This window comes from Lissotriton helveticus, chromosome 12 (genome assembly GCF_964261635.1).
Source record: "Lissotriton helveticus chromosome 12, aLisHel1.1, whole genome shotgun sequence".
Taxonomy (NCBI): domain Eukaryota; kingdom Metazoa; phylum Chordata; class Amphibia; order Caudata; family Salamandridae; genus Lissotriton; species Lissotriton helveticus.
Genome location: NC_136073.1, coordinates 44,233,112 through 44,255,008, shown reverse-complemented (window position 1 = coordinate 44,255,008; position 21,897 = coordinate 44,233,112). Strand labels below are relative to the sequence as shown.

General features: G+C 55.7%; 1 protein-coding gene across 2 annotated transcripts in view; it reads left to right on the top strand.

Moving 5' to 3' along the window:
- DLG4 (discs large MAGUK scaffold protein 4) overlaps positions 1–21,897 on the top strand; it is a 740,755-nt gene that overhangs the window by 294,329 nt on the left and 424,529 nt on the right. The window contains exon 1 of one of the 2 annotated variants that reach the window (XM_078671184.1): positions 18,504–18,551. The exons of the other annotated variant lie outside the window; for it this stretch is intronic. Within the exon in view, the coding sequence (XP_078527310.1) occupies positions 18,510–18,551 (42 nt within the window). The 5' untranslated portion in view covers positions 18,504–18,509. Of the gene's footprint in view, positions 1–18,503; positions 18,552–21,897 lie in introns of those variants that run through there. 2 annotated transcript variants of the gene reach the window in all.

Here is a 21,897-nt window from a genome sequence, read left to right as displayed (position 1 = left end):
GTCACACTTTGTGTACTCAAAGCTAGCGCTCCAGTTTGTATGTCACACTATGTGTACTTAAAGCCAGGGCCCCATTTGTATTTCACACTTTGTGTACTTAAAGCCGGGCCACAGGTTGTATTTCACAGTTTGTGTACTTAAAGCCGGGCCTCAGGTTGTATTTCACAGTTTGTTTACTTAAAGCCAGGGCTTCACATTGTATGTCACGCTTTGTGTACCTAAAGCCAGTGTCCAAAGTTGTATTTCACACTTTGTGTACTTAAAGCCAGGGCTTCACATTGAATGTTACGCTTTGTGTACCTAAAGTCAGTGTCCCAAATTGTATGTCACACTTTTTGTAATTAAAGTCAGGGCCCGAGCGTGTTACGCTTTGTGTACTTAAAGCCAGGGGTACAAGTTGTATCCCACACTTTGTGTACTTAAAGCCAGAGCCTGAGGTTGTGTGTCAAACTTTGTGTACCTAAAGAAAAGGCCTCAGGCTGTATGTCCCCCTTTTTAGTCTTTAACTCCAGGGCCTCAGGTTGTATGTCACCCTTATCCCATAAATGATGTCATAGAACGTCATGAGTGATGTAATATGTGAGGTCATAATCAGTGCATGGCGGGGCGCAAGTTATAGTTATCTTTGCTAACTATAACTGATGAATTTCTGTGGTTTTTAGAGTTCAAAATGTTAATGCTGTCTCTGACATATTCACCTAACTATATGTGACTTTATCCTTGGGTTTTTCCAGTGCATCTCTACGTCTTTTTTTTTTTTTTTAAAGAAAAACTGTTTTATTTATCACACCTAACTATGACGTGACTTCAACTCCTGGATTTTTCAGTGAATTTCTGAAGGGTTTTTTAAAAACAAAAACAACTTTTTATCATACCTAACTATAATGTTAGTTTAACCTTGTTTTTGTCAGTGAATTTCTAGTTTTTTTTTTTTAAATAGTTGGTTGTGGAGGCCGACTGGTCTCTCTACTACGGTGTGCGTAGTAGAGTATGGGGAGGAAATGCCCTCTCCACTGACAGCTCTCTCTTACTCAACAGGTATGCGTGGTAAGCTGTGGGGAGAGACTGACCTCTCCGCTGACACCTTTCCCTTGAATCACAGGTGTGTGTCGTAGAGTGTGGGGAGAGACTGCCGTCTCCACTGAGAGCTTTCTCTTAGATGACAAGTGTGCGTAGTAGGGTTTGGGGAGTAATTGGCCTCTCTGCTGCCACCTCTGTTTTTAGTAACGGGTGTGCACAGTACGGTATGGAGAGGGACTGATCTTTCCGCTGAGACCTCTCTTAGATGACAGGTGTGTGTAATGGAGTGTAAGGATGGACTGGCCACTACGCTGACAGCTCTATATTGAATAACGGGTGTGCGTAGCAGGGTGCGGTGAAGGACTGGCCTCTCCGTTGAGACCTCTCTCTTGTATGACAGTTGTGCGTAGTAGGTGTGAGGAGGTAGTGGCCTCTCTCCTGACATGTCCCTCCCCCAGAATTACAAGTGGGCACAGTCGGGTGTGAAGAGACACTTTCCTCTCCACTGACCCCTCTATCCATGGCGACAGATATACATTATAGGGTGTGGGACGGGACAAGCCTTTCCTTTCCCTAGGGTCACATGGATATGCAGTGTGCCGTAAGACTGGCCTCTCTACTGAGACCTATCCCCATGGTGACATGAGTAGTAGAGTGTGGGGAGATACTACCCCCTCCGTTGAGACCTCTCACCAAGGTCACTGGTGTGTGTAGTAGGGCGTAGGGAGAGACTACCCTCCTCCCAAGGAGATGGGTGTGAATAGTATGCTTTGATTAACAACTACCATCTCTAGTAAGACTGCTTTCTACAGAGACAACTGTGCATACCAGGGTGTATTTAGAGCTTGCCTACTCCTTTTTAATTTTCACGATCCCCCAAGAGTCCCGCAAGATTGCGAAATGTTAAAAAAAAAATACATTTATCTCCTTCACAGTAGTTATACCCTACAGACCTCCGGTCAAAACTAGGGGGTAAGATGCCTTTCTCCTGCCCCCTTACATACCTTATTTATTAATTCTCACAAAACCTCATATTTTTCACAGTAAACAGTAATGGTGTCCATGTCATTTCTAAACCTCCAACAGCCAGCCAATCAGAGCACTCGCTGCGTGGGACTCACGGGAGTCCCTCGCTTCTGCAGAATGGAGAAGGCTGACGGGAAAAACGGGCCTCTAGCCCAATCACAGGGCTCCGTTTTTTAATTTGCACTCTTGCAGGACTTTCAGCAGACTCTCGCGGACCCAACCGTCCAAATATACACATTTTTTTTACCTTATTTTCTCAAAAACAACTGAACAGATTTAACCCAAATCACAAAAAGCACAATTTGCGGACCAAAATCTAGCTTCTAGACAAATTTGGTGTCATTCTGTTCAGCAGTTTTTCTGTAGCCTGTCTTCAAAAAGTCTATAGAAAATGCATGGGGATTTTGCATTTTGGGGCCCTTTTTTTCCACCCCCCCCCCCGCCCACCCCCGCTTGACGTATCAACCTAAACATTTCATGCATAAACTGGGCAAAAAAATGGACCTTTTAAAAATGTTTCATGAAGATTCGTCTAACGGTGCCAACGTTATTAGCAACACAAAAAAACACATTTCCTATGGGAATGCTGACCTAACTATAACTACCCAGTGGCAGCCGCCATTGTGAAGTAAATAAATAAATACGCCCTGCATTAACTGCGGATTAAAACGTAAATTGGGCACAAACACATGATAAAAGAATCATAATTTCTCAACTGCTTCATTTGCAGTTCATCTTTCTGTGCACACCACTGCACTTGCTGCTTTTTATTTAAAAGCCTGTGATCTGTGGTTGCGAATGAGGTCGGCGTGGTGTGTGATTAACAGCGACGAGTGACGCAAATCCCTGCAGATGGTAAAAACAGCTTCTCACCTGCCCAGGGTCACGTGCCGTAAGTGGTGAGTGGGTGCTTGCAGGCCACCGTAAGCGGATTACCTAAAGGAGGCAAGCTCTTTCTTGGAGAGTTGCTAAAGCCTCTGTCTTGAGGGTCAGGCAGGAGGAGGGAGAGTGGGTCGTTGGGGGCCCCTAATCAGCAGGAACGGGGCCACATGTGTGGGGGGGGTTAGGTGGCTGCCCCTTCCTGCACCCCAATAGCAGTGCAGCCATTTTTATACAGCTGCTCTGTGCATGTTAGACCATAGTTAGAAGTCTAGACCTTTAATGGAAAATGGGACTACAGGTACCAGAATGCAGAGGGACATTGGCTAAAAACAAAACCAGAACAGGCTCCAGGTGTCACACATGGCATAGGGTCACTTGGCACAAGTGTTCAGCAGCACCAGTTGCTTAAGTGCACCGGGCTGCCAAAAAACATGTTGTTCGGATTCTTTGGTGGAATTGAAGGCAAGAGGTTATCATGTGAGGCTAATCCACAGTACTCAGTTTCCCCTATTGCTGGCCCCGAATTTAGCTGCGGCAGCAATTCCGCTGCGGTGCGGCAGTTTAGCAGAGTGGGCGGGGCCACGTCGGCCACCGGACGTGCGCAACACTACGGAGGTAGTACTTGCGGCTGCCGCTGGCCGACAAACGCAATGAAGGGGTTAAGCTATGAGTTTTTTTAGTTCCTTGGGAAATAAGAAGCCCCTTTATGTTAACAAAATGTCTCTATCGTCAGTCATGTGGTGGGCAGATCAGCCACTGCAGGTAAGAGCGTGGGGAGGCGGGGCTTGCTGGGGGGGATTTCGAGGGAAAATTAATTATTTAATTTTCCCTTGTGGTTGTCTCTCGAAACTCCCCCAGCCAGCCCCACTGCTCTTGTCTCCAGCGGCCGTGGCTGCTCATCAGGAGGCCACTGTGTCTTGCACCACCCATAGCCTCTATCTGTGCTCTCCGACAATTGTGACAATTAAGACTACTACAGGCCCCTTCAGCTAAAAGAATGGCTTTGGTGGCAAGTTTAAGTAATTTTCAGTGTATATTGAATCATTAAACAACTCTGATTGTGCTCATCCGTAAATTAGGCAGACAGCACCACCATGTGGCAGACTCTCATAAGTGCCTGTGTTAACAATTAAGTGCCAGTGCCGAGCACCAGTAACCACCAGCTCAAATTAAGCATTGCCTCTTTCCGTTACTTAGCAGTCTTCAAGGGCCAGATGGGTCCATGTGTATGGGGCACAGTGCCCCCAGGCCTGTGCTTTCCTTTAACAAGCTGGGCAGAACTCTTAATTTGCTTCAATTGAACTATTTAAGCCAAACTCCCAGATGGCAATATTATGTGAAAAGGCTCAGACCAGGACACTTAGGGCTCCATTCCCAAAACCATGTGTGTACCCAAATTAAGTTTAGGAGTGCAAATGGCAAGTGTGAATCCACATTTGTCACCTACAAACCATGGATTTACACAGAGGGTGAATTATCCAGGGCAGAAATACCACAGGAAGTTTGTAAACATCCACCAAGAAATGTGTCTATGGTATTCACAACCTTTGCCTTCACTTTGGACACTGTTGGATATTTCCAAGGTATTCCTGGCCTGGCTATAGCATCATTGAGTTTACTTCTAGGTCAACACCAGTTTTGAGGAAGTAGAACTACACTTGTATCCAGAGCAGTGCTTTAAGTGGGCAGGTGCTATCAGGGACTCAGGACCTGCACCTCTTGAGTTTGGAAGGGATAGTGCCAGCACTTCTCAGCACTGCTCTCGTGATTTTAAAGGGAGAGATCCAGCACTTCTCAGCAGCAAGCTCGGATTCTGGGCCAAGGAGTACCTGCACTTCTTTAGTTTGGAAGGGATAGTGCCAGCACTTCTCAGCACTGCTCTCGTGATTTTAAAGGGAGAGATCCAGCACTTCACAGCAGCAAGCTCGGATTCTGGGCCAAGGAGTACCTGCACTTCTTTAGTTTGGAAAGGATAATACTGGCACTTCTCAGCACTGCTCTCGTGCTTTTAAAGGGAGAGATCCAGCACTTCTCAGCAGCAAGCAGGGATTCTGGGCCAAGGAGTACCCGCACTTCTTTAGTTTGGAAGGGATAGTACCGGCACTTCTCAGCACCGCTCTGGTGCTTTTCATGGGAGAGTTCCAGAATTCTCAACAGCAAGCAGGGATTCTGGGGCAGGGAGTACCCACACTTCTTTAGTTTGGAAAGGATAGTACCAGCACTTCTCAGCACTGCTCTCGTGCTTTTAAAGGGAGAGATCCAGCACTTCTCAGCAGCAAGCAGGGATTCTGGGCCAAGGAGTACCCGCACTTCTTTAGTTTGGAAGGGATAGTACCGGCACTTCTCAGCACCGCTCTGGTGCTTTTCATGGGAGAGTTCCAGAATTCTCAACAGCAAGCAGGGATTCTGGGGCAGGGAGTACCCACACTTCTTTAGTTTGGAAAGGATAGTACCAGTACTTCTCAGCACTGGTCGTGTGCTTTTAAAGGGAGAGATCCAGCACTTCTCAGCAGCAGGCAGTTAATCTGGGACAGCGTGTTTCTGCACTTATTTAGTTTGGAAGGGATAGTGCCAGCACTTTTCAGCACTATTCCAGTGCTTTTCATGGGAGAGTTCCAGAATTCTCAGCAGCACACAGGTATTCTGGACCAGGGAGTACCCGCACTTTTTTAGTTTGGAAGAGATAGTACCAGCACTTCTCAGCACTGCTTTCATGGGAGAGATCCAGCCCTTCTCCGCAGCACGGTACGTTTGCAAAATATGGTCAGAGTAGTTAGTTGATATTTCAAACATCCATTGTAGTGTAATATGCAACCACATATCACCATTACCATTATAGGATTTGACATCAATTATTTAATTTTTTACAAACCACATTCAATGCAATTTTAAATCAGAGCATTAAAAGGGGATCAAGGTGCTCAAAGACGTGGGTGAAGGTTGAATGGAGGTAGGGAAGGTAAAAGTGGTTGGGTGAAGGACAGGGTAAAGGTGTCTGTGACATGGAAACAATACACAATAAATACAGATAGGCCTTTACAGTCTGTGAAGTTCTAAATGTTCCTATATACACTGCTCAAGGGTACACATTTAATGAATACATTGTCATCCCTGAGTATGTGGGTTTGGTAAAGACAGTCGGCGTTTCGACCCCTGGTAGAGATGCGGGTTATTCGTAGCCTCTTAGTGGGGTCTTCATCAGGTCAGGTGAGCACTTTGGTTTAGGATGTACTAGGTATGTTTGGATCCTGGGCGGGCTCTCACGAAGCTCCGAATACAACGTTTGTCATTTTAAATCAGCATGGGGATCGTCTCTCCCAGTGCTGGTGCTGCTAAGTCAAATCAAAGGTCTGCCATCTTGTGCCTCATCGACTACTCTGACCATATTTTGCAAACGTACCGTACTCTTGACCCAGATCGGGTAGTTTTTACTTGGGTCCCACCCCGTAAAAACCTACTTCTCAGCAGCAAGCAGGTAATCTGGGACAATGAGTATCTGCAACTTATTTAGTTTGGAAGTGGAGTGGTGTGGCTCACTGGTTAGAGGCGGCAGACCCGGAAGCAGAGGACGGCCCGGGACCAGGGATCTATCCCCGACGCGGCAGGGTTGTGGACCAGGGTCAGCGGACTCGATAACTCTCGGCTCGGTGCCTACTCTAACCAGGGATCACACTCGGCAACTCTGGGCATTAGCTTGCCTCATCTCCACAACGGCCCCCCACATACGCCGGGGATGCCTGGTTTCACCTTGGAGATACCCAGTAGGGACCATCTCACAGGGAAAGCCAGGACGGGTTCCCCAGCGGTCTACAGCGCAGAGATACTCCTTCGGGAGTCGATTCTAGCGCTTTAGAAACCCACAATTAATTAATTAATTAAAGGGATAGTACCGGCACTTCAATATTTCCTTTCCAAGTCTATGTCCAGATTATTTCTACCCTGTACAAGGCAGGAGTAAGTTGTGGCCTGTGTGGGGATGCCACATGTCCAATTCAGACATATCCGTGTGGGAACTCGCCGAAACAAAAGTAGGTGTGGTGTCAGGGAAGTGGTTTCTTCACAGGAAAATACTTTCTCTTTGCAGAAAAAAATATTTGAAGTGCTATTGCAGTGTTAAGAGTTATTTGTGCATCCATAAAAGTAGACGGTGCACACGTATGCTTGCAAAAACGCCTTCCTATATTAGTAACGTGATGTCTTACAAAAGGATTTCAAAGCTGCTCGTGGGAAACTGTGGTTGTTACACCTGCATAGAGGCTCTCATGGGCTCCTCTGTGAATTTCAGCAAAGTAAGAAATTCACTTCAGATGTAGATCTACGGGAGCTAGATCCACACATACAAAAGGTTTTAGCAGTCGCAAACGGAGAATCGGGTTGTTTGCGACCAAAAAATAGCCTTTTGACATCCCCTAACCCTATTTTGGGGGTCTGTAACCTATTGCTGACTCGCATAATAGGGTTTGCGAGTCGGTATCAGGAAGGGGCGTGTTAAGGGCGTCCCTTCCTAATAGCGAGTCGCAAGGGGATGTAGGAATATTTTGCGACCGAAATGCAGTTGCAAAATATCTGCATGTTACCGCCTACTTCAAGTATGTGGTAAGCCAGTCACAAATGGGAAGGGGTCCCCAGGGAAAGCCTTCCCATTTGTAAATAATTGCGAAAACGTTTTTTGATAGCAGGAAGTGATCTCATGAGCACTGCCTACTTTGAGAAATATAACTGAAATGTTTCATTTTTCTTTTTGAAACGCATCCCATTTTCTTTTAAGAAAATGGGCTACATTTCCCTCCAAAAGTTGCTTTATTGAAAAAGCAATCACAGACATGGTGGTCCGCTGGAATTGCGACCTGCCTCATGAATATTGATGAGGCAGGGCCATTTGTTACCCAATGGGAATCGCAAACCGTGTCAGACACACTATTCATCGAATTTTGCGATTTCCTTATTGTGAGTCACAGAAGTCACAATTGGGACTCGCAAAATGTGGCAGTCGTACATGTAGCCCTAAGTTTCCATTGCTTTTAGGGCTGTGCCTTTAGTGTCCTTGGGAAGTGAGCCACCGGGCCGGGTCCCCCATCCTGAGGCGTATCCATTACTATAAGGACCAGGCCAGCTGCAGGAGCCTACAGCAGGCCGCTACTCTATGGTAGCAACTTCAGGGTGCAGAGGTCACGACCTTTCTGAAACAAACTCCACCCACTTCAATCAGCAAGGTCTTCTGGCTGCCAGGCGGATTCCATACATCCTCTGAGTGGATTCCCAGAGCTCTCCTGGACCAGTGCTGGAGCCCACTGTGGAGCCCCAGATGTGGAGAGTCTGCATGGATCAGCGCCAGAGCCAGACTGTGGAGCTCCAGCTGTGGAGAGTCTGCATAGATCAGCGCCAGAGCCAGACTGTGGAGCCCCAGCTGTGGAGAGTCTGCATGGACTAGTTCTGGAGCCCAGGCTGTGGAGCCCCAGCTGTGGAGAGTCTGCATGGATCAGCGCCAGAGCCCCAGCTGTGGAGCCCCAGCTGTGGAGAGTCTGCATGGATCAGCGCCAGAGCCCCAGCTGTGGAGCCCCAGCTGTGGAGAGTCTGCATGGAAGAGTGCCGGAGCCCCAGCTGTGGAGCCCCAGATGTGGAGAGTCTGCATGGATCAGCGCCAGAGCCAGGCTGTGGAGCCCCAGCTGTGGAGAGTCTGCATGGAACAGTGCCAGAGCCCCAGCTGTGGAGCCCCAGCTGTGGAGAGTCTGCATGGATCAGCGCCAGAGCCCCAGCTGTGGAGCCCCAGCTGTGGAGAGTCTGCATGGAACAGTGCCAGAGCCCCAGCTGTGGAGCCCCAGCTGTGGAGCCCCAGCTGTGGAGAGTCTGCATGGATCAGCGCCAGAGCCCCAGCTGTGGAGCCCCAGCTGTGGAGAGTCTGCATGAACTAGTTCTGGAGCCCAGGCTGTGGAGCCCCAGCTGTGGAGAGTCTGCATGGATCAGCGCCAGAGCCAGGCTGTGGAGCCCCAGCTGTGGAGAGTCTGCATAGATCAGCGCCAGAGCCAGGCTGTGGAGCCCCAGCTGTGGAGAGTCTGCATGGATCAGCGCCAGAGCCAGGCTGTGGAGCCCCAGCTGTGGAGAGTCTGCATGGATCAGCGTCAGAGCCAGACTGTGGAGCCCCAGCTGTGGAGAGTCTGCATGGACCAGTGCTGGAGCCCACTGTGGAGCCCCAGCTGTGGAGAGTCTGCATGGACTAGTTCTGGAGCCCAGGCTGTGGAGCCCCAGCTGTGGAGAGTCTGCATGGACTAGTTCTGGAGCCCAGGCTGTGGAGCCCCAGTAGTGGAGAGTCTGCATGGATCAGCGCCAGAGCCAGGCTGTGGAGCCCCAGCTGTGGAGAGTCTGCATGGAACAGTGCCAGAGCCAGACTGTGGAGCCCCAGCTGTGGAGAGTCTGCATGGAACAGTGCCAGAGCCCCAGCTGTGGAGCCCCAGCTGTGGAGAGTCTGCATGGAACAGTGCCGGAGCCCCAGCTGTGGAGCTCCAGCTGTGGAGAGTCTGCATGAACTAGTTCTGGAGCCCAGGCTGTGGAGCCCCAGCTGTGGAGAGTCTGCATGGATCAGCGCCAGAGCCAGGCTGTGGAGCCCCAGCTGTGGAGAGTCTGCATGGATCAGCGCCAGAGCCAGGCTGTGGAGCCCCAGCTGTGGAGAGTCTGCATGGATCAGCGTCAGAGCCAGACTGTGGAGCCCCAGCTGTGGAGAGTCTGCATGGACCAGTGCTGGAGCCCACTGTGGAGCCCCAGCTGTGGAGAGTCTGCATGGACTAGTTCTGGAGCCCAGGCTGTGGAGCCCCAGCTGTGGAGAGTCTGCATGGACTAGTTCTGGAGCCCAGGCTGTGGAGCCCCAGCTGTGGAGAGTCTGCATGGATCAGCGCCAGAGCCAGGCTGTGGAGCCCCAGCTGTGGAGAGTCTGCATGGAACAGTGCCAGTGCCAGACTGTGGAGCCCCAGCTGTGGAGAGTCTGCATGGAACAGTGCCAGAGCCCCAGCTGTGGAGCCCCAGCTGTGGAGAGTCTGCATGGAACAGTGCCGGAGCCCCAGCTGTGGAGCTCCAGCTGTGGAGAGTCTGCATGGACAAGGGCAGGAGCCCACTGTGGAGCCCCAGCTGTGGAGAGTCTGCATGGATCAGCGCCAGAGCCCCAGCTGTGGAACCCCAGCTGTGGAGAGTCTGCATGGAACAGTGCTGGAGCCCACTGTGGAGCCCCAGATGTGGAGAGTCTGCATGGACCAGCGCCAGAGCCAGACTGTGGAGCCCCAGCTGTGGAGAGTCTGCATGGAACAGTGCCAGAGCCAGACTGTGGAGCCCCAGCTGTGGAGAGTCTGCATGGAACAGTGCCAGAGCCCCAGCTGTGGAGCCCCAGCTGTGGAGAGTCTGCATGGAACAGTGCCGGAGCCCCAGCTGTGGAGCTCCAGCTGTGGAGAGTCTGCATGGACAAGGGCAGGAGCCCACTGTGGAGCCCCAGCTGTGGAGAGTCTGCATGGATCAGCGCCAGAGCCCCAGCTGTGGAGCCCCAGCTGTGGAGAGTCTGCATGGAACAGTGCTGGAGCCCACTGTGGAGCCCCAGATGTGGAGAGTCTGCATGGACCAGCGCCAGAGCCAGACTGTGGAGCCCCAGCTGTGGAGAGTCTGCATGGATCAGCGCCAGAGCCAGACTGTGGAGCCCCAGCTGTGGAGAGTCTGCATGGAACAGTGCTGGAGCCCACTGTGGAGCCCCAGCTGTGGAGAGTCTGCATGGAAGAGTGCCGGAGCCCCAGCTGTGGAGCCCCAGATGTGGAGAGTCTGCATGGATCAGCGCCAGAGCCAGGCTGTGGAGCCCCAGCTGTGGAGAGTCTGCATGGACAAGGGCAGGAGCCCACTGTGGAGCCCCAGCTGTGGAGAGTCTGCATGGATCAGCGCCAGAGCCCCAGCTGTGGAGCCCCAGCTGTGGAGAGTCTGCATGGAACAGTGCTGGAGCCCCAGCTGTGGAGCTCCAGCTGTGGAGAGTCTGCATGGAACAGTGCCAGAGCCAGACTGTGGAGCCCCAGCTGTGGAGAGTCTGCATGGAACAGTGCCAGAGCCCCAGCTGTGGAGCCCCAGCTGTGGAGAGTCTGCATGGAACAGTGCCGGAGCCCCAGCTGTGGAGCTCCAGCTGTGGAGAGTCTGCATGGAAGAGTGCCAGAGCCAGACTGTGGAGCCCCAGCTGTGGAGAGTCTGCATGGATCAGCGCCAGAGCCCCAGCTGTGGAGAGTCTGCATGGAACAGTGCCAGAGCCCCAGCTGTGGAGCCCCAGCTGTGGAGCCCCAGCTGTGGAGAGTCTGCATGGAACAGTGCCAGAGCCCCAGCTGTGGAGCCCCAGCTGTGGAGAGTCTGCATGGATCAGCGCCAGAGCCAGGCTGTGGAGCCCCAGCTGTGGAGAGTCTGCATGGAACAGTGCTGGAGCCCACTGTGGAGCCCCAGATGTGGAGAGTCTGCATGGACCAGCGCCAGAGCCAGACTGTGGAGCCCCAGCTGTGGAGAGTCTGCATGGATCAGCGCCAGAGCCAGGCTGTGGAGCCCCAGCTGTGGAGAGTCTGCATGGATCAGCGCCAGAGCCAGGCTGTGGAGCCCCAGCTGTGGAGAGACTGCATGGACTAGTTCTGGAGCCCAGGCTGTGGAGCCCCAGCTGTGGAGAGTCTGCATGGATCAGCGCCAGAGCCAGGCTGTGGAGCCCCAACTGTGGAGAGTCTGCATGGAAAAGTGCCAGAGCCCCAGCTGTGGAGCCCCAGCTGTGGAGAGTCTGCATGGATCAGCGCCAGAGCCAGGCAGTGGAGCTCCAGCTGTGGAGAGTCTGCATGGACTAGTTCTGGAGCCCACTGTGGAGCCCCAGCTGTGGAGAGTCTGCATGGACAAGGGCAGGAGCCCACTGTGGAGCCCCAGCTGTGGAGAGTCTGCATGGAACAGTGCTGGAGCCCACTGTGGAGCCCCAGCTGTGGAGAGTCTGCATGGACAAGGGCAGGAGCCCACTGTGGAGCCCCAGCTGTGGAGAGTCTGCATGGATCAGCGCCAGAGCCCCAGCTGTGGAGCCCCAGCTGTGGAGAGTCTGCATGGAACAGTGCCGGAGCCCCAGCTGTGGAGCTCCAGCTGTGGAGAGTCTGCATGGATCAGCGCCAGAGCCAGGCTGTGGAGCCCCAGCTGTGGAGGGTCTGCATGGAACAGTGCTGGAGCCCACTGTGGAGCCCCAGCTGTGGAGAGTCTGCATGGACAAGGGCAGGAGCCCACTGTGGAGCCCCAGCTGTGGAGAGTCTGCATGGACAAGGGCAGGAGCCCACTGTGGAGCCCCAGCTGTGGAGAGTCTGCATGGACAAGGGCAGGAGCCCAGGCTGTGGAGCCCCAGCTGTGGAGAGTCTGCACAGAACAGAGCTAAATCCCACTGTGGAGCCCCAGCTGTGGAGAGTGTGCATAGAAGAGGGTTGGAGCCCAGGCTGTGGAGCCCCAGCTGTGGGAGTGTGCATAGAAGAGGGTTGGAGCCCAGGCTGTGGAGCCCAGGCTGTGGAGAGTCTGCATGGACAAGGGCAGGAGCCCAGGCTGTGGAGCCCCAGCTGTGGAGAGTGTGCATAGAAGAAGGCTGGAGCCCAGGCTGTGGAGCCCAGGCTGTGGAGAGTCTGCATGGACAAGGGCAGGAGCCCAGGCTGTGGAGCCCCAGCTGTGGAGTCTGCAGTCAATACAGTCGGAGCACTGGCTGCGGAGACACTACTTGGAGGACGGCAGGGACCAAAGCGTTGGAGGTTCAACAGAGGGTACTGCAGGAGCCCTAGCTGTAGAGAATCTGCATGGAATAGTGCAGGATACAAAACTGCTGGGATTTTACTTGGAATAGTGCAGGAACCGAGGCATTGGAGAGTCTGAAGACTGTGCTGTAGGGACCTCGGCTGCAGAGATCAGCAGAAGGTGGTGTAGGAGCCCTTGCTGTGGATAGTCTGTGTGCAACAGCGCAGGAGCCCCAGCTGTAGAGAATTAAGTCTGGAAAATCAATCTCCCTGCGAGATTTCTCAATGCAGGTTGTCAGATTTCTCATTGCGAGTGTTCGCGTATGCTCTTGACCACTCGTGTTGAGAAACCGTCCATTCATGTTGAGAAAGCTGCAGCTCGAGTAAAAATCTACTTGAACGGCAGAAAGGAAGCATTGCCCACTTGCACTGTGCATGGTGCCGTTCGCGATGATTGCACAGTGCGGACGAGCACCTGGCACTGAAAATCAGCACGAACAGCATCTATCTACAAAAACTCTACCGCTTGCTGGGCTCTGCGTAGTGCAGTGGAGTTTTTTTGCACTTCCAGAAGTTCCGCGTACGCGGAACTCCACTTACCGCAGCTGCCAAGAGACTGCATGAAACCATGCAGGAGCCAGCTCTGGACAGACTGCATGGAATCATGCAGGAGCCCCAGCAAGGGGAAGTCTCTATGGAAGAGGGAAGGAGCCCAGGCTGTGGTACCTCAACTGTGGAGAGACTGCATGAAACCATGCAGGAGCCAGCTGTGGACAGACTGCATGGAATCATGCAGGAGCCCCAGCAGGCAGAACTCTGTATGGAACAGTGCAGGGGCACGATATGTGGTACCCCAGCTGTGAAGAGACTGCATGGAATCATGCAGGTGCCAGTTGTGGACAGACTGCATGGAATTATGCAGGAGCCCCAGTAGGGGGAAGTATGTATGGAACAGTGCAGGGGTCCAGCATGCGGTACCCCAGCTATGAAGAGACTGCATGGAATCATGCAGGAGCCCTAACAGTGGGGAGTCTCTGAGCAACGGTGGAGGGCTCGTGCTGTGGTACCTCAGCTGTGGATAGACTGCATGGAATCTTGCAGTAGTCCCAGCAGTAGGAGTCTGTCTGGATAAGTGCAGAAGCCCCAGTTATGGAGAGCCTGGAAAAACAGTGCAGGAGCTGGGCTGTATAGGCGGTCTGTGGGAGCAGTACATTAGCCTGGGGCGTGGAGTCCCGTGTGTGGAGATTCTGCATGAAACAGTGCAGGAGCCCGGGCTGTGGTACCCCAGCTGTGGAGAGACTGCATGCAGGAGCCCGGGCTGTGGTACCCCAGCTGTGGAGAGACTGCATGGAATCATGCAGGAGCCAGGGCTGTGGTAGCCCAGCTGTGGAGAGGCTGCATGGAATCATGCAGGAGCCAGGGCTGTGGTACCCCAGCTGTGGAGGGCGTGCATGGAATCATGCAGGAGCCAGGGCTGTGGTACCCCAGCTGTGGAGAGACTGCATGGAATCATGCAGGAGCCAGGGCTGTGGTAGCCCAGCTGTGGAGAGGCTGCATGGAATCATGCAGGAGCCAGGGCTGTGGTACCCCAGCTGTGGAGAGACTGCATGGAATCATGCAGGAGCCAGGGCTGTGGTAGCCCAGCTGTGGAGAGGCTGCATGGAATCATGCAGGAGCCAGGGCTGTGGTACCCCAGCTGTGGAGAGGCTGCATGGAATCATGCAGGAGTGCCAGCAGCGGGAAGTCTCCGTGGAGCAGTGCAAGAGCACAGGCTGTGGTACCCCAGCTGTGGAGAGACTGCATGATGGAGCCCGGGCTGTGGCACTCCAGCTGTGGAGTGTCTGCATGATGGAGCCCGGTCTGTGGTACCCCAGCTGTGGAGTGCCTGCATGGACCCAGCTGTGGAGTGACTGCATGGAATCATGCAGGAGCCCGGGCTGTGGCGCCCCAGCTGTGGAGGGCGTGCATGGAATCATGCAGGAGCCAGGGCTGTGGTGCCCCAGCTGTGGAGGGCGTGCATGGAATCATGCAGGAGCCAGGGCTGTGGTGCCCCAGCTGTGAAGAGACTGCATTGAATCATGCAGGAGCCAGGGCTGTGGTGCCCCAGCTGTGGAGGGCGTGCATGGAATCATGCAGGAGCCCGGGCTGTGGTACCCCAGCTGTGGAGAGACTGCATGGAATCATGCAGGAGCCAGGGCTGTGGTGCCCCAGCTGTGGAGAGACTGCATGGAATCATGCAGGAGCCAGGGCTGTGGTACCCCAGCTGTGGAGAGACTGCATGGAATCATGCAGGAGTGCCAGCAGCGGGAAGTCTCCGTGGAGCAGTGCAAGAGCACAGGCTGTGGTACCCCAGCTGTGGAGAGACTGCATGATGGAGCCCGGGCTGTGGCACTCCAGCTGTGGAGTGTCTGCATGATGGAGCCCGGTCTGTGGTACCCCAGCTGTGGAGTGCCTGCATGGACCCAGCTGTGGAGTGACTGCATGGAATCATGCAGGAGCCCGGGCTGTGGTACCCCAGCTGTGGAGAGACTGCATGGAATCATGCAGGAGCCAGGGCTGTGGTGCCCCAGCTGTGGAGTGCCTGCATTGAATCATGCAGGAGCCCGGGCTGTGGTACCCCAGCTGTGGAGAGACTGCATGGAATCATGCAGGAGCCAGGGCTGTGGTGCCCCAGCTGTGAAGAGACTGCATTGAATCATGCAGGAGCCAGGGCTGTGGTGCCCCAGCTGTGAAGAGACTGCATTGAATCATGCAGGAGCCAGGGCTGTGGTGCCCCAGCTGTGGAGGGCGTGCATGGAATCATGCAGGAGCCCGGGCTGTGGTACCCCAGCTGTGGAGAGACTGCATGGAATCATGCAGGAGCCAGGGCTGTGGTGCCCCAGCTGTGGAGAGACTGCATGGAATCATGCAGGAGCCAGGGCTGTGGTACCCCAGCTGTGGAGAGACTGCATGGAATCATGCAGGAGTGCCAGCAGCGGGAAGTCTCCGTGGAGCAGTGCAAGAGCACAGGCTGTGGTACCCCAGCTGTGGAGAGACTGCATGATGGAGCCCGGGCTGTGGCACTCCAGCTGTGGAGTGTCTGCATGATGGAGCCCGGTCTGTGGTACCCCAGCTGTGGAGTGCCTGCATGGACCCAGCTGTGGAGAGACTACATGGAATCATGCAGGAGCCAAGGCTGTGGTGCCCCAGCTGTGGAGTGCCTGCATTGAATCATGCAGGAGCCAGGGCTGTGGTACCCCAGCTGTGGAGAGACTGCATGGAATCATGCAGGAGTGCCAGCAGCGGGAAGTCTCCGTGGAGCAGTGCAAGAGCACAGGCTGTGGTACCCCAGCTGTGAAGAGACTGCATGATGGAGCCCGGGCTGTGGCACTCCAGCTGTGGAGTGTCTGCATGATGGAGCCCGGTCTGTGGTACCCCAGCTGTGGAGTGCCTGCATGGACCCAGCTGTGGAGTGCCTGCATTGAATCATGCAGGAGCCCGGGCTGTGGTACCCCAGCTGTGGAGAGACTACATGGAATCATGCAGGAGCCAGGGCTGTGGTGCCCCAGCTGTGGAGTGCCTGCATTGAATCATGCAGGAGCCAGGGCTGTGGTACCCCAGCTGTGGAGAGACTGCATGGAATCATACAGGAGCCAGGGCTGTGGTGCCCCAGCTGTGAAGAGACTGCATTGAATCATGCAGGAGCCAGGGCTGTGGTGCCCCAGCTGTGGAGGGCGTGCATGGAATCATGCAGGAGCCAGGGCTGTGGTACCCCAGCTGTGGAGAGACTGCATTGAATCATGCAGGAGCCCGGGCTGTGGTTCCCTAGCTGTGGAGTGACTGCATGCAGGAGCCAGGGCTGTGGTGCCCCAGCTGTGGAGAGACTGCATTGAATCATGCAGGAGCCAGGGCTGTGGTGCCCCAGCTGTGGAGGGCGTGCATGGAATCATGCAGGAGCCAGGGCTGTGGTGCCCCAGCTGTGGAGGGCGTGCATGGAATCATGCAGGAGCCAGGGCTGTGGTGCCCCAGCTGTGGAGAGACTGCATGGAATCATGCAGGAGCCAGGGCTCTGGTACCCCAGCTGTGGAGAGACTGCATGGAATCATGCAGGAGCCAGGGCTGTGGTGCCCCAGCTGTGGAGAGACTGCATTGAATCATGCAGGAGCCAGGGCTGTGGTGCCCCAGCTGTGGAGGGCGTGCATGGAATCATGCAGGAGCCCGGGCTGTGGCACTCCAGCTGTGGAGTGTCTGCATGATGGAGCCCGGTCTGTGGTACCCCAGCTGTGGAGTGCCTGCATGGACCCAGCTGTGGAGTGACTGCATGGAATCATGCAGGAGCCAGGGCTGTGGTGCCCCAGCTGTGGAGAGACTGCATTAAATCATGCAGGAGCCCGGGCTGTGGTACCCCAGCTGTGGAGTGCCTGCATGGACCCAGCTGTGGAGTGACTGCATGGAATCATGCAGGAGCCAGGGCTGTGGTGCCCCAGCTGTGGAGGGCGTGCATGGAATCATGCAGGAGCCAGGGCTGTGGTGCCCCAGCTGTGGAGGGCGTGCATGGAATCATGCAGGAGCCAGGGCTGTGGTGCCCCAGCTGTGGAGAGACTGCATGGAATCATGCAGGAGCCAGGGCTCTGGTACCCCAGCTGTGGAGAGACTGCATGGAATCATGCAGGAGCCAGGGCTGTGGTGCCCCAGCTGTGGAGAGACTGCATTGAATCATGCAGGAGCCAGGGCTGTGGTGCCCCAGCTGTGGAGGGCGTGCATGGAATCATGCAGGAGCCCGGGCTGTGGCACTCCAGCTGTGGAGTGTCTGCATGATGGAGCCCGGTCTGTGGTACCCCAGCTGTGGAGTGCCTGCATGGACCCAGCTGTGGAGTGACTGCATGGAATCATGCAGGAGCCAGGGCTGTGGTGCCCCAGCTGTGGAGTGACTGCATGGACTCATGCAGGAGCCCGGTTTGTGGTGCCCCAGCTGTGGGGAGACTGCATGGAATCATGCAGGAGCCAGGGCTGTGGTGCCCCAGCTGTGGAGAGACTGCATGGACTCATGCAGGAGCCAGGGCTGTGGTGCCCCAGCTGTGGAGTGACTGCATGGACTCATGCAGGAGCCAGGGCTGTGGTGCCCCAGCTGTGGAGGGCGTGCATGGACTCATGCAGGAGCCAGGGCTGTGGTGCCCCAGCTGTGGAGGGCGTGCATGGACTCATGCAGGAGCCAGGGCTGTGGTGCCCCAGCTGTGGAGGGCGTGCATGGACTCATGCCGGAGCCCGGGCTGCGCAGCCGCCGCCGCCGCGCGCAGTGAATATGAATGGGGTGAATGGGAAGGGAGATGTTGGCAGGAGCAGAGGGAAGGGGGAGTGATTGAGGAAGCCGTGAATGAAAGAGGCGAGGGAGGGGGGGCCGGGGCGCGCGCGGAGCCGCCGTCCGCTCACACCTGACGGGGAGGAGGCGCGAGGATGCTGCGAGTGGTACCCGGCGCAGCATCCCCGAGACATCTCCCAGGTACCGCCGGCGGCGCGCGCGCCCCTCGCCCGCGCGCCACTTGCATCCTTCCCCGTCTCTCCCCCTCTCTCTCTCTCTCTTCTTCCACCCCATCCCCGTCACTCCAGACCTCCGTCTCCCCCTCTCTCTGTCCGACCTGCTCCTCGCTCCCCCCCCCTCTCATCTCTGCCCCCCCTCTCTCTCTCTCCCTCTCTTCTCCCATTCATATCCCCCTCTCCCCGGACTCCATCCCTTGGCCGCTGCGGCCCCCGCGTCGTCGCGGCAGAAGGCGTCTGCCCCCCCCCCTGGCCCCCACCCCGGCCCCCCACCCCTTCGGCTCGGCTCTCCAGAGGGGCGCCAGGTACCGTGAGGGGGCGTCGCTCATGAAGGGTAAAGGGAAGCTGTCGTCCATGTGTATGTGTGTGGTAGGTGCTTCTTTATCTTTAACCCCCCCCCCCTCGCGCCCCCCGCCCTGGGCACCCTCGATGTGCTGCCAACAAGTTCCTGCCCCGGTGCTGGCTGGGGCTGTCGGTATCAGTGTTTTCGTGTTTTGGGGGAGGGCGGGAGTGATGTGCGTCCTCCGTCCCTCCATACTGTGCACCACACCCCCATTTTGAGGACCATCATTTATGGGGGTGTCCGAGCCCTGCCCAAGTGCCGCCACCCCGGGCGTGTGACCCTCCCAGAATGAACCGCAAAGGGCTGGGGCCGCTGGGATTGGGTAAGGATGGATGGGCCGGTGTGTGAGGGAGGGTGGTGTCCGCCCTCGGGTGGGGGCTGGCTGTCTACATAGGACTACGTTACAACTTCCTTAAGACAGAGCTCTCACCACAGCACCATCGCAGCTGCGCGCCACAGCACGGAGAGGCAGCTGCGTCATCACGGGCAGATATTACAGCACGGGGACACCACTGCATCACACCGGACATGCTATAGCGCCCAGAGGCAGCTGGGCGATAATGTGTGCACCTTACGTCACGAGGACTCCACTGCATCCCCCCGGGTGGATATCACAGCAAGACAGTGGGCACTACTGCATCACCCCAGATGGATATCACAGCAAGACAGGGGGCACCACTGCATCACCCGGTTGGATATCACAGCCCTGGGGCACCACTGCATCACCCCAAGTGGATATCACAGCAAGACAGGGGGCACCACTGCATCACCTGGGTGGATATCACAGCACTGGGGCACTACTGCATCACCCTGGGTGGATATCACAGCAAGACAGGGAGCACCACTGCATCACCCGGGTGGATATCACAGCATTGGGGCACCACTGCATCAACCCAGGTTGATATCACAGCAAGGGGGCACCACTGCATCACCCCGGGTGGATATCACAGCAAGACAGGGGGCATCACTGCATCACCCTGGGTGGATATCACAGCAGGACAGTGGGCCCTACTGCATCACCCGGGTGGATATCACAGCAAGACAGGGAGCACCACTGCATCACCCGGTGGATATCACAGCACTGGGGCACCACTGCATCACCCCAGGTTGATATCACAGCAAGGGGCACCACTGCATCACCCCGGGTGTATATCAGAGCACGGGTACCACTGCATCACCCCGGTTGGATATTACAGCACAGGGTACCCTTGCATCACCATGGGTGGATATCAGAGCACGAGGGCACTACTGCATCACCCCGGGTGGATATCAGAGCACTCACCATGGGTGGATATCAGAGCATGAGGGCACCACTGCATCACCCCGGGTGGATATCAGAGCACGAGGGCACCACTGCATCACCCCGGGTGGATATCAGAGCACTCACCATGGGTGCATATCACAGCAAGGGGGCATCACTGCATCACCCAGGGTGGATATCAGAGCACGGGGGCACCACTGCATCACCTTGGGTGCATACAACAGCACGGGGGCACCACTGCATCACCCCGGGTAGAAATTACAGCACGGGGGCACTAATGCATCACCCCGGGTGGATATCACAGCAAGACGGGGCACCACTGAATCACCCCGGGTGGATATCACAGCAAAGGGGCCACCACTACATCACCATGGGTGCATACAACAGCATGGGGGCACCACTGCATCACCCCGGGTGGATATCACAGCAAAACAGGGGGCACCACTGCATCACCCCAGGTGGATAGCACTGCAAGGGGGCACCACTGCATCACCCCGGGTGGATATTACAGAACCGGGGCACCACTGCATTACCCCGGGTGGATATCAGAGCACAGGGGCACCACTGAATCACCCGGGTGGATATCACAGCACGGCGGTACCACTGCATCACCACGGGTGCATAGAACAGCTCGGGGGCACCACTGCATCACCACGGGTGCATAGAACAGCACGGGGCACCACTGCATCACCACGGGTGGATATCACAGCAGGGGGGCACCACGGCATCACCACGGGTGGATATCACAGCAGGATGGCACCACTGCATCACCAGGGGTGCATAGAACAGCACGGGGGCACCACTGCATCACCCCGGGTGGATAGCACAGCAAGACAGTGGGCACCACTGCATGTCCCCGGGTGGATATTACAGCAAGGGGCACCACTGCATCAGCACAGGTGGCTATCACAGCAACGGGTCACCACTGCATCACCACAGGTGGCTATCACAGCAAGGGGCACCACTGCATTACCCCAGGTGGAGATCACAGCATGGGGGCACCACTGCATCAACCCGGGTGGATATTACGGCAAGAAAGGGGGCACCACTGCATCACCACGTGTGGATATCACAGAAAGGGGGCACCACTGCATCACCCCAGGTGGATATTACAGCACGGGGGCACTACTGCATAAGCCCAGGTGGATATCACAGCAAGACAGTGGGCACCACTGCATCACCCCGGGTGGATATCACAGCACGGGGCACCACTGCATCACCCCGGGTGGATATTACAGCACCGGGGCACCACTGCATCACCCCAGGTGGATATTACAGCACAGGGTCACCATTGCATCACCCCGGGTGGATATCAGAGCACGGGGGCACCACTGCATCACCCCGGGTGGATATCACAGCACGGGCACCACTGCATCACCCCGGGTGGATATTACAGCACTGGGGCACCACTGCATCACCCCAGGTGGATATTACAGCACAGGGTCACCATTGCATCACCTCCGGGTGGATATCACAGCAAAGGGGCCACCACTACATCACCATGGGTGCATACAACAGCATGGGGGCACCACTGCATCACCCCGGGTGGATATCACAGCAAAACAGGGGGCACCACTGCATCACCCCAGGTGGATAGCACTGCAAGGGGGCGCCACTGCATCACCCCGGGTGGATATTACAGAACCGGGGCACCACTGCATTACCCCGGGTGGATATCAGAGCACAGGGGCACCACTGAATCACCCCGGGTGGATATCACAGCACGGCGGTACCACTGCATCACCACGGGTGCATAGAACAGCTCGGGGGCACCACTGCATCACCACGGGTGCATAGAACAGCACGGGGCACCACTGCATCACCACGGGTGGATATCACAGCAGGGGGGCACCACGGCATCACCACGGGTGGATATCACAGCAGGATGGCACCACTGCATCACCAGGGGTGCATAGAACAGCACGGGGGCACCACTGCATCACCCCGGGTGGATAGCACAGCAAGACAGTGGGCACCACTGCATGTCCCCGGGTGGATATTACAGCAAGGGGCACCACTGCATCACCACAGGTGGCTATCACAGCAACGGGTCACCACTGCATCACCACAGGTGGCTATCACAGCAAGGGGCACCACTGCATTACCCCAGG